This window comes from Sitophilus oryzae, unplaced genomic scaffold, assembly GCF_002938485.1.
Source record: "Sitophilus oryzae breed Bouriz unplaced genomic scaffold, Soryzae_2.0 scaffold_1062_pilon_pilon, whole genome shotgun sequence".
NCBI lineage: Eukaryota > Metazoa > Arthropoda > Insecta > Coleoptera > Curculionidae > Sitophilus > Sitophilus oryzae.
The window spans coordinates 73,090-85,728 of NW_022145685.1; the positions used below are offsets into that span (position 1 = coordinate 73,090).

Consider the following 12,639-nt stretch of genomic DNA (forward strand, 5'->3'; position numbering starts at 1 on the left):
AATAATAATTTTCAATATTTATTTTATCCTGAATTTCCAAATCTTGTTTTCTTTCATCGGGATGTTTGGGAACATGCACAGTCATATAAGAGGGTTGGTTTGGAAAAATTGTAGGCACAGAATCTTCTGTAGGTTTTGGACGTGACCTAGTTACAGTTAATATTGTTGGGGAATACAGTAACAATAATAGAATTAAAAAAATAACTTAGAGTAATGTAGACAGAACCTGAGTACTTATTATAATTGCTGCTACAAGGCACAGGCACAGAACAATGTCGCGGCATTTTTTATTTCACAAAGAAAAAATAAAGAAACGAAAACTGTTTTACCTAAAAATACACGTCACTTACGTTGGTTTAACATTATACACTAACACTAACGCTATTAATTATGTTTTTATATAAATTCCCCAACTTTTTCCTAGCCCGGACAAACAGCTCGCATCGCCGGTGTTACTATAATTTTTACCGAAAGTATGTTTTTTTTCGCGGGTACGATGTTATAAATCGGATCTAGATAGTTCACTATTCACTCAGAGTACACTCAAAACTATTTAGTATAATTTCATTAGCATAAAAACGCGTAAAAAGACAGATTTGTTGCGAAACTAATGAAAACAATAGGTTTGTTTACGACTACTAATTCTCGACCACTCCCGTAGAACTGTCAAAACATTCAGGCCTTGAATATGACGTTAGCCACGTGCTTACTTATAAAAATGACTATTTAACATTATTTATTAATAACTATTTTTATTAACTATTTTTTATTACAATTTATTTTTCAAAAATTCTGTCTTGGTAATTTCAGATATGGCATCACACTTTCTATAACGAATTACGTATCTGTCCAGAAGAACACCCTATTTTACTAACAGAAGCTCCACTAAATCCGAAAATAAACAGAGAGAAAATGACGCAAATCATGTTTGAAACTTTTGGCTGTCCAGCAATGTACGTGGCAATACAGGCTGTTCTTTCTTTGTACGCCTCTGGTAGGACCAGTGGTATTGTTATGGATTCTGGAGATGGAGTTTCACACACCGTACCTATTTATGAAGGCAAGTAAATTCCATACACAGTAACACCGTCTATAGGTAACAATAATAGAATTAAAAAAAATAACTTTTTTAAAAGAGTATTGTAGACTTAGAATAGGAGGCTTTTGTATCATCCAGTGGCGTGCCTATAGCTATAGCTATTTAATAATTTTCTAATGAGAAATAGAGTTTATATGAATATCTGAGAAATTTGACAGCGTATGTATGTATGTATGTATGTATGTATGTAATTGTCTTTATTTCCCACAAAAATAAATACAAGAGCAAGTAATTATATAATAAACACAATGATATGAACATAACAGAATAATACAAATTCAGTGGAAAATGGAGCGAAATTCAGAACATAAATTATTATGTTCTGCTCTTCCATTTAACTCCAGAAAGAAAAAAAAATGATACAAGAAATTTACAAGAAAATAAATAAATGTTAAATAAAAAGAAAACGCAAACAATCGCGAAATTATAATTAAACGACTATAATATAACAATACAAATACTCATTTATACATCTTTGCACTGCTCTTCGAAAAGCCATAAACGAGCCCTGGTCTTGAACGAAATACTCGTAAAACTCCTTAAGTGAGTTGGTACCTGAGCATAGATCTTTGAGACCGAATAACTGAAAGATGTTTCGTAGAGGGAGGTTTTGTGGTAAGGAACTGATATATTAGTTTTATGACAGATGTTAATACTATGAGCCTCTTGTCTCAACTGAATTTTATTGAAAAGATATACTGGTTTATGCGATATTAATATATTGTGATACAATATAATATTATTCAAAAGAAATCTATTTTTCATATTTAACCAATGTAGTGTTTTAAAAGTATGTGCTACATGATCATATTTTCGCAAACCAAATATATATCTTAAACAATAATTTTGTACTTCCTGTACTCTGTACATATCATCCATACTTAACGACTGTGAGAAAACGACGGAACAATGAGAGAAATGGGACAAAACTAAGGTATTGCATAGATTGGCTTTTACCTTACTATTTAAAAAATGCCGCAGTGGATAAAGCTGTCTTAATGCCGAGAATGCCCTTTGAATAGATGCAGATATGTGTTGCTTGTATTTCAAATTGTGATCAATTATAATACCCAGATTTTTGGCTTCGGTAACAACATCAAGATTGACATTATTAATCTTAAATTTAGCTAATTGGCAAACATCATGATAGCAATTTTTACTTGAAAATATGACAACATGTGTTTTAGGTTTTAGTTGGATTCAACTGTAATTCATATTTTAGAGACTGTGCATATATATGTTGTAAATCTTCATTGATCATATTAATGGCAAAATTCAAAGAATTCCTATTAAAAGAGGCATATATCTGAGTGTCATCAGCGTACGTATGTATCTTACAAAACTTAACATCGTTGTTAATTAGAGAGGTATATATACAAAAAAGCAGAGGTCCAAGGATTGAACCCTGAGAAACTCCACGTACTAACTTTATTGGACTAGATGTTTTATTTTCCAGTTTGACTATTTGTTGCCTGTCAGTAAAATAGCTCTTCAATAAATTCAATGCACTACCTGAAAACCCATAATAATGTAGCACTAACCGCAAAATCTGAGGATTTAGACAGTCAAACGCTTTGCTATAATCCAACAATACTAAGACTGATATTTCGCCGTTGTCAAGCGCATACAATATGTGTCATCAGTTACCTTAAGTAAAGCCGTGGCACAACTATGTCCTGTCCGAAACCCAGACTGGTGTACAAACTAAGCTAAGAAAATAAAAAGAAACGGTAACTAAACTTTGAAAATAAGTTTCATTGGCCACTGGGAACGATTTTTGCTTAGTAGTCAGCTAAGTTAGCTGCGTTTTCGTATTGTATCTCTACTGCGTCGGTGGAACCTGTCACGAACTAAAACGAGCGAAACTAAACTACGATTTGAATCTTCGTTCATATATTGTCGTTTAGTTTCGCTCAAGTGGCCGCTGATGCATTTAAAAGTATGGAAGCTGATTTTTACAAATCTTATTTTCGCTTAGTTTAGTTTCGCTCGCAGTGGCCACCAGCCTTAAGAGCGCCAAGCGTCGCGTGAAATGGAATCAATTCGCTTAACTTAAATTAGACCGTTCAGGCAGAAAGCGTCGGGTTTGGCGTTGCGCTAGCGTCCGCTGAGCGTCGGGCGTCGAGATCATTCTGAATTGTTTTTCGGCGGGATTTGTAACATTCGGTGGCTTGAAATCATCGAAGTCCAGGCAAGACATACACTTTGGGACGCAAAATTGGTACAATATAGGAACATAAATGTGCGTAATCGGCTATTTAAAGAAATTATATCTATCTCCATTCTAATTTTTTGAAATTATTATAATATATTTATTTAATTGTCTTATTATTTTTATTAGGTTAGTTCTCCAACTTTTTTTATATATTATTTAAATGCAGAATGTGACGTTCCTAATAGTAAAATTTAAGAAACTGCTCTTTTTAAAGTCATTTTACAAACTAGAACTGTAAAAAACAGTCTCACAAGACGCTGAACTAGCGCTTTTAGCCTGAACATCTCGACGCGACGCAAACGTGACGCGACGCTCGACTCTCCCAGCCTGAACGTACCTTAACCGTTTACATAATTACATACTAGCAAGTAAGCTAAGGTTATATCTATGTTTTTATTTTTTAGGATATGCATTACCCCATGCTATATTACGTTTAGATTTAGCCGGCAGAGACCTAACGGACTATTTAATGAAAATTTTAACCGAAAGAGGCTACAGTTTTACTACAAGCGCCGAAAGAGAAATTATTAGAGACCTTAAGGTAATGTAAAAAAAGCAGTGAAATATTTCAGTTTGCTTATTTTAACTATTAAACGGATTGCGGATTTTTACCGGCGCTTTGTTAATTACTGAATTTCACTTTTGATTTTTGTCATAAGTTCCGTATCATCGAAAAAACGGCATCCAGTTGGCTAGGAAATGACTACCAATTACAGTCATAATTTTACATATAAAATGACAGTGCTCTTCATTACGCCGTTTTTTTTTCGACCATATGGATATTCTATATATTTGAATAGTATATAATTATACAGCGTGAGTCCTAAATAAATGCAAATATTTTTAGGGGCAGTAGATTGAAACCCCATGCAGAAATACGATTATGAGATTTTTTTCGTGAAAAAAAATTGAAATTTGAAACAGAAAAGATCCAGTGGTTCTCAAAATTTAAACCAAAATCATTTTTTTTAAACTTTCAAAATAAAATATCTTGGATATTTTGGACTTGAAAAAAGCTCGAAAAACGCCAAAGAGAAAATATGTTTCTTTTATCGAGATCTACCAGCCCTGAAAATATTTGTAATTATTTAAGACTCACCTTGTATATCGGTGATATATTATTTGATCAAACGGGTACGGAAAAATAGTCAAAAAGTAAAGTAAGTAAAGAAAAAAAATCAGGTGTAGAGCCAATAAAGCTAGAAAGATGGTTAGAAACGGTTTATTGTGGAGTAAAGAAATAGGAAAGACGCCAAAATATAATATATGACAAATAATTAAGACTGGACCATCCAGTAATAACGGAAGAACAAAAAAAGAATAGAGGCAGTTAAGATGGACGTATATAGATGGGGTGTAAGGGGTATTGAAGCGATACATATAGCCTAGCTTACCCAAAAGTCAACCTCACCTTCACGTGGTGCACCCTGTTTTCACAAACGAGGCTCTGACGTCCGAGTATAGGCGGTATAACGCTATAAACCCTCAGACCTACCATCGTTCTGGGGAAGAGGAGAAGTAGACTCCTCCTACCCGGCCGAGAACGTAGCACAAGGGAATTATCGTCTCAGTCCTCACTGTGCCATAGTCATCCCGTGCTACAGTTGCAGCCAAACTGTGCGGCAGCGTAACCGTCACAGTTTAACCCTTTTACGCAGCTAACACTCGTCAAAGATAGAACATTCGAGTGGGACAAAATCATCGTCCGGAGGTAAAATATCCCCTCGATCGGATCTCCGGGAGGGGGTGCCTACTCGAGCGTATCATCGGAGAATTAAGCAGCGTCAATGTTTCACGTTTGCGGCGCGGAACGTCCGCACTCTCCTGGACAGGCCAAACTCTAATCGACCAGAAAGAAGAACTGCTCTGGTCTCACAGGAACTCCACCGGCTAAGTATAGATGTTGCCGCTCTTAGCGAAACCCGCTTTGCAGATGAAGGTAGTCTCACTGAGGAGCATTACACCTTCTTTTGGAAGGGTCACCCTGCCACACACAGTAGAATTCATGGCGTAGGCATTGCTGTCAAAAACGAAATCGCCACCAGTTTAACAGAAGTGCCCATTGGAGTCTCAGAACGTCTCATGACCCTAAGGTACCCCATATCAAAAACTTACGTCAATATCATTAGTGACTACGCTCCCACCCTAGCCGCAAAGGTTGAGGAAAAGGATAAATTTTACCTTTTACCAAGATCTACAAAATGCTCTCCAACGAATTCCAAAGCAGGAGCGAATCATCTTGCTAGGTGACTTTAATGCACGTGTCGGCAATCAGCAAGAAATATGGCCAGACGTATTGTGAAAACATGGAATGGGAAACGTAAATAGCAATGGTGAACGCTTGCTAACAACATGCATAGAGTACAACCTTTGCATCACCAATACATGGTTCAAGCTGAAAGACAAGTTTAAAGGTACCTGGAAACATCCCAGATCCGGCCACTGGCATCAATTGGACCACGTCATCGTTCGAAGGAAGCATTTGAAAGATGTCAGACTTACAAAAGCCAGAATAGATGCCGAATGTGGTACTGACCACCGACTTGTAGCTTCGAAAATGAAATTTCAATTAAAACCCAAACATCCACACTGCAAAAAGCAAAACAACATGACCAGATTAAACGTACGCAGTTAGAAACGTACGCAGAGAAGCACTTCCACCGATAACCTTAATCTCCGAAGCTGAACAAGGGTGGACACAATTGAGGGATGCGATTTATAATACCAGCGAAGAAATACTGGGAAAATCCAACAAAAAGAAACAACCAGACTGATTTAACGAAAATCAACCATATATACAGGATTTGTTGGAAGAAAAGCATAGAGCACATCAAGCAGTCACTGCAAATCCACACAATCCAAGGCTGGTGGACAACTTTAAAGCAGCCAACAACACGCTTCGAAGAAACCTGCGCCAACTAAAGGATAACTTTTGGTCACAAAAAGCAAATCAGATTCAAGAGCATCACGACTATCGTAAATTCTTCGAGGCTGTAAAAGAAGTATTCGGCCCAACTAAGAACGTAAACTGCCTAATCATGGCTCAAAACGGTGAACTTCTAAAAGAGGAAGAGCAAATCAGAAATCGCTGGAAAGAGCATTACAGCCATATCCTTAACCAAGACAATATCCCCAATATGCAAGCACTAAACACAATACCTCAGTATAACAGCATTGATGCATTAGATATCCCAATAACGGAACAGGAAATAAGGGCCTCCATAAAACAACATAAAAACAACAAATCGGCTGGCTGTGACGCGATTCCAGCGGAAATCTATAAGTGTGCAAGCAAAGAACTTATTGGTCATCTTAAGGCTCTCGTCGATGTCATATGGGAGAGCGGAGAGGTACCTCAGGACTTTCGCAACGCGAATATAGTAAATATATTTAAGAGCAAAGGAAGTGCATCAGATAATGGAAACTACCGAGGAATTTCACTACTGGTTATCGGAGGTAAAGTTCTCGCAAAAATTATGTCAAACCGTCTGCACCCACATATAGAAAAAATCCTCCCAGAATCGCAAAAGGGGTTTCGCACCAACCGCGGTACCGTTGATTCCATATTTTCCGTCCGCCAACTACAGGAAAAAGTAAAGGAACAGCAGAGTAAACTTTATTTTGCATTCATCGACCTAACGAAAGCCTTCGACTCTGTAAACAGAGATGCACTTTGGGCAATTATGCAAAAGTTCGGAGTGCCCAACAAATTTCTTAGTGTGTGTAAAAGCCTCCATAACAACAAGTCGAGAGTGTCACATCATGGATCACTGAGCGATCCCTTCCTGACAAATACAGGAGTTAGGCAGGGATGTGTTCTAGCTCCTCTCCTATTCAACATATTCGTGGCAGCGCTCTCTATTATAGGGGACAGCAAACTGCAAGAGAGAGGAATGGGTGTTAGATACAGGTATGACGGCGGCGGCGGTCTGTTCAACATAAAAAAACTCAGGGCAAAAACACGTATAAAATTCATCACAGAACTCCAATACGCTGATGACTGCGCTCTAGTTGCAAATACGTTACAGCAATTACAGGAAACGCTGAACACATATACCTGGGCATACGAGACTTTGGGCCTTAAACTGAATATCGATAAAACAAAAATCATGTGCACTCCCCCGGAAAATCATAACAGCGCTATAAAAATCGGAGAAGAACTATTGGAATATGTATCGGAATTTAATTACCTCGGCAGTTTGATTTCGGAAAAGGCAAATATCGACTCTGAAATTCAGCACAGAATCAGCAGCGCCTCAAGAGCATTCTGGAAATTTCTAGGGTTTTCTACAATCATGATTTGAGCACAAAAACGAAACTTGCATTGTATCAAGCAGTAATAATCCCCACCATGTTATATGGAAGCGAAACCTGGGTGCCGTACCGCCGGGACACGAGCGCATTAAACAAGTTGCAACAGAGACACCTTAGACAACTTTTAAGAATCAAATGGTACCACCATGTCTCAAACTTATCAGTCCCTAAAAAAGCAAGCTGCGAGAGCGCTGAAGTCATGATTACTAAATCTCGCTTAAGATGGGCTGGCCACGTATGCGGGATGCAAGAAAACCGCCTACCGAAATCTCTTCTTTACGGCGAACTTGTAGAGGGTAAGAGGAAACCGGGTGGACAACTCAAAAAATACAAGGATGTTGTTCATGAAAACGTAAAGGGGATAAGTATGCAGCAATTCAGTTAATAACGATAACCAAAAAGTAAAGAGGCAACAAAGTAATGAGATTTTTGAATGTCCGGAGTGCGGAAGAGAGATGACATCATGTATCGGGCTTTTCAGTCACAGAAAGGCTCATGACGGGAAACGCCTTGCGTGACCATCTTTTGATGCGTTAGATACTCGTCAGCGAGTAATGGCAGTAGTAGTAGTAATATAGATGGTCTTTTTATCCAGACTAGAAAAGAGGAGAAATAAAGAGGTTAGAGCGTTAATGGGAGTAGAAGAACCGCTGACAAAAAAGGTTGAATTTAGTAAAAACTAAAGTAATCCAAAGCCCTGCCCTTAAAGAACATCGTAGAAAACTCACAATGTATATTTGGGACAACTCATACACAGTTCGGGATCTCTACTACCAGAAATCAACAGAAGAATTAAGTTAGCATGGAGAACTCATGGAAAAAAAACTCAATCATATTCAAATCTAGAATGGAACTCTATCTAAAGAAGAAAACATTCTATCAATGTGTACTATCAGTCATGACCTATGCATGCGAAATCTGGACAATTAAAATGACATCATAAGGAAACCGCAGGTCGAACAACGCTCAATAGAACGAAATATGCTGGGAATAACCAAGAAAAACCGTAAAAGAATAGAATGGATACGACAAAAGATCCAATTCCTCAAATGTCAGGACACCTGGCAGGAAGAACCTAGATGGAGCACAAAAATTACAGCATGTTACCCACGAGGAATTAAGAGACCTAGAAGAAGACCGAACCTGAGATGGGATCATGATATTAGGAAATTAGCAGGGATAACTTGGACTCGCATAGCCAACAATAGACAACAATGGGCCCAACTACAAAGAGAGTATGTGAGGGAGGCTACACCATAATTGGAAATGGTTGAATAAGGTGCAAACGATGATGATGATGAAAATGGATATTATCATATATTATACCTGCGTAAAAAGGCCTATAACAATAATAAAAATAAAAATTGGACAAGACGGATTTTGCTGTAGTAACGTAATTCATTTGCAGTGAATTTGCTGCAGTTTGGGGCTATGTTTATGTAGATTTTAGGGTCCACTATGTGGGGGAGGCTACACCATACTTGGAAATGGTTGAATTAGCTGAAAATGATGATGATGATATGACATATGTATTGTAATTTTGCTTTACCTTATAAAGGCTCGGCATTTCTGGCCTTGGATGCCGATTTTCCCGTGTACGAAAACTGTACGAAAACGTGTGCCTATACGCTCAATACAATAAGATGTATTTTCATAAGCGCATGAAATCTAGCGTCGGATTAAGTGGTTATGTAATAAATACTTTGCATTTTTCTCTCTCCGACTTCTAGATCGCCATAGCAATTCACTCCCAAACATGTAAACGACCCGTAAATTCGCTTGCCGATAGGGCAAAATCCAAAAAAAATATATGAGACCTTGAAATAAAAACCAAACCTCCTTTATTTTGTCGCATTTATTTATTTACACTCTGTATAACATTGAAACTTCTCAATAGAAAATATTCTTATAAGGAATATCTCTTTTTAGGAGAAAATCTGCTTTGTTTCTCTCGACTTTGAAAAGGATTTAGCTTTAGCCTCTAGTTCAAGTTGTTTTGAAAAATCTTACGAATTACCCGATGGTCAAATAATAACGTTGGGAAATGAAAGGTTCCGATGTCCAGAAGCAATGTTCCAGCCTTCACTCTTAGGTATTATAACTTATCTGCAATACACCGGGTGCGTCTCAATAGTGACTCACCCCCTATAACTTTTTTATTTTTTCAGATAAGAAAAACGAGATTAGGTAAGTTAGTTTATGACATAAATTAGGATTGATTGACGTAGGTAATTCAATTATTTTCGGCCACTTCCTGTTTCACCGGAAATTATTACTTACAACTTCTGATTTTTAAATGGCACCCTAGGTATTTTCTTACATTACTCGAGAGAAAATGACACTCTGAATAGAATGACATATCATATGTCCACATTTGACATTTTAGAATATGGTTTATTGGTGTTTCGTGGTGATCGTTTATGGTAAGTGGCCGAAAACAATTGAATACGTCAATCAATCCTAATTTATGTCATATACTAATATACTAAATTTTGTCTTTTTATTAAAAAATTTGGCCACTTTTGAGACGCACCCGGTATATATGGTTGATTTAAACTGGCTAATCAATATTTCAAACATATTCAAACAAATCTAATATTTCGACCAAAAACGCAAATCCAATTTTTGTTTTTCTTAAGATTGATAAACATTTTATTTATGTCGAATCCAAATGTTTTTTTTATTTCAGAGATAGCTATCATATATAAAATTCATTAATATGCTAAATAAGGATGAAACTAAGTAATTATAATTGTAGGGATGGAAACAGCTGGTATTGCGGAAACAACATTTAATTCAATTATGAGGTCTGATATGGACATTAGAAAAGATTTGTACGCTAATACCGTTTTGTCTGGCGGAAGTACAATGTTTCCAGGTAGGAGTTTTTAATTTATTCTAAGTAGTTAGTAGTTATTATCAGTTTTATTGTAAATTTTATTACAATAACTGGTTGTATTTTTGCTTGCAAGACAAACATATTTCAGTGATAACCCATATGCACGGCGTTCTTTTTTCGACATATTTTAGCATTAAAATATGTAGCATTTATAGTAACTTTTTCCTTAAAAATTTTATTCGATTCGCTAAAAACACTTGTAAGACGATTATTTAAACGGGAGTCTTTAACCTCCTGTAGCTACGAAACAAAGCAGAATCGGACCTATGTTGATATAAAAATATATCTTATTTTTATGTGGGGAATTTCTCCACGAGAGACTGCACACATTCTTTGAAATACCCTGTATATTCTCAGTGTTTCCTTAAACATCCTCAATACACACACAACCGCAATGTCTAGGGATATATTAAAAATATAATTTATTTTAAACCGTTATATTTTTATTTTAAACCGTTGATTATTTTTTTTAACCGCTTATAATTTTATTTTAAACCGTTGATTATTTTTTTTATTATAGATATACAAAATTAACTTGTAATTTAAAAATTAACTTGTTTTTTAGGTCGGTCCTTCCTCCGATACTGATTCCTCCCCAGACCATAACTGTCCCCCCTCGAAAAGAGTGCACTTCCTGGACATTGCGAAGGCGGTTTGCATTGTTAGGCTCTCTCCACACGCGAACTCTTGATAAGCGAACTCAGGAATCAGGATAAATTCCAAACGGGGATTCATCACTAAAAAGCACTCTTGCCCAATTTTCATTTTGCCACAAAGAATGTTCCTGTGCCCACAAAAGTCGGAGTCCTCGATTGCTCCATGATAATGGTTGAACCCTCAAAGGTCGACGACTACGTAGGTTGTTTTCATGCAAGCGACGACGCACAGTATCGGCCGAAACTTCAGCATTATGTACTTGCTGGAGCATGATTTGCAGTTCTGGTGGCGTCACAGTAGGGCGCCTTCATTAAGCGTAAAAACATTAGCATTAAGTTGTAAAAAACGGTCCTGTACAGGGGTTGTAATACGAGCGCGACCCCGGTGCCTTTCCCTCACATCTCCCTTGTCTCAATATCGTGCATAAAGTCTTGAAATTACGCTTTGAGTAGTGCCCATTTCGACGGCAACCTGAGTTTGCGTCATGCCACCGTCCAAAAGGCCCACGGCCCTTATCATTTCTTCTCTAGTCAAATGTCTTCGTTCCATGGGTAACCAGAACTAATACTGATTTGCACGAATAAAATTAAAAGCAAACAATGCATTTTTGTAGGGAAAATTAAAATAAAACTATCGATGAAGGAATGTTTTGTTTATTTATTGGTAATAAACACTAAGTAAAAAAAAGTAAAGTCGATTGTAAACAGTCTAAAATGACGATAAAGTAGTCGTATTTTTATATGCAAATGAAATAATTGACCCGTCACTACATTCGTTAAATATTTCAGCCATGTACTAAATTATCCTTAGACATTGCGGTTGTGTGTATATCTATTCGTACATCTTTAATAACTCTCCCTTTACAATTCATTTTTCTCTCGTATATTTCTGAGAAATATTTCAATGTCATGCAAATCCGTTTCAACAAGATTACCTAGATGTACTTTATTGCCAAAAACATTAATTATTAAAATTTCCTTTCCTATTTAACTACCGACTAAAAGCAATTCTGTTTTATGTGTTTTCTTCATGAAGTAAGATGAATCTAATTTTGCAACTAAAATTTGATTTGAACATAATTCAATTCTTTCGGTAAAAGTTAGTACAAACATATGTACGTAATATACAGTTTTTCATTGCTCTTCTTTTTTAAGGAATTGCTGACCGAATCCAGAAGGAAATTGCTGCGTTGGCACCTGCGTCCATGAAAATAAAAATTATAGCACCACCTGAACGAAAATACTCTGTATGGATAGGAGGTAGTATACTAGCAAGTCTTACCACGTTCCAGCAAATGTGGATATCGAAACAAGAATATGATGAATCGGGACCTGGCATTGTGCACCGAAAATGTTTCTAAATACGTATTCACTCAACTATTCATTACTTTTATTTATTCATTATTGTTATTTTTTAAAATAGAGTGCTAATGAGTATTCTTAAATAAATATTATA

At 36.6% G+C, this 12,639-nt stretch overlaps 1 protein-coding gene across 1 annotated transcript; it reads left to right on the forward strand.

The window, feature by feature from the left end:
* Positions 1–760: 760 nt before the first annotated feature.
* On the forward strand, positions 761–12,639 carry LOC115877881 (actin-2-like). Its single transcript, XM_030894235.1, has 5 exons — positions 761–1,060; positions 3,719–3,855; positions 9,558–9,720; positions 10,387–10,506; positions 12,339–12,639. The coding sequence occupies exons 1-5, from the start codon at positions 913–915 to the stop codon at positions 12,542–12,544; spliced, it is 774 nt and encodes a 257-aa protein (XP_030750095.1). The 5' UTR covers positions 761–912; the 3' UTR covers positions 12,545–12,639.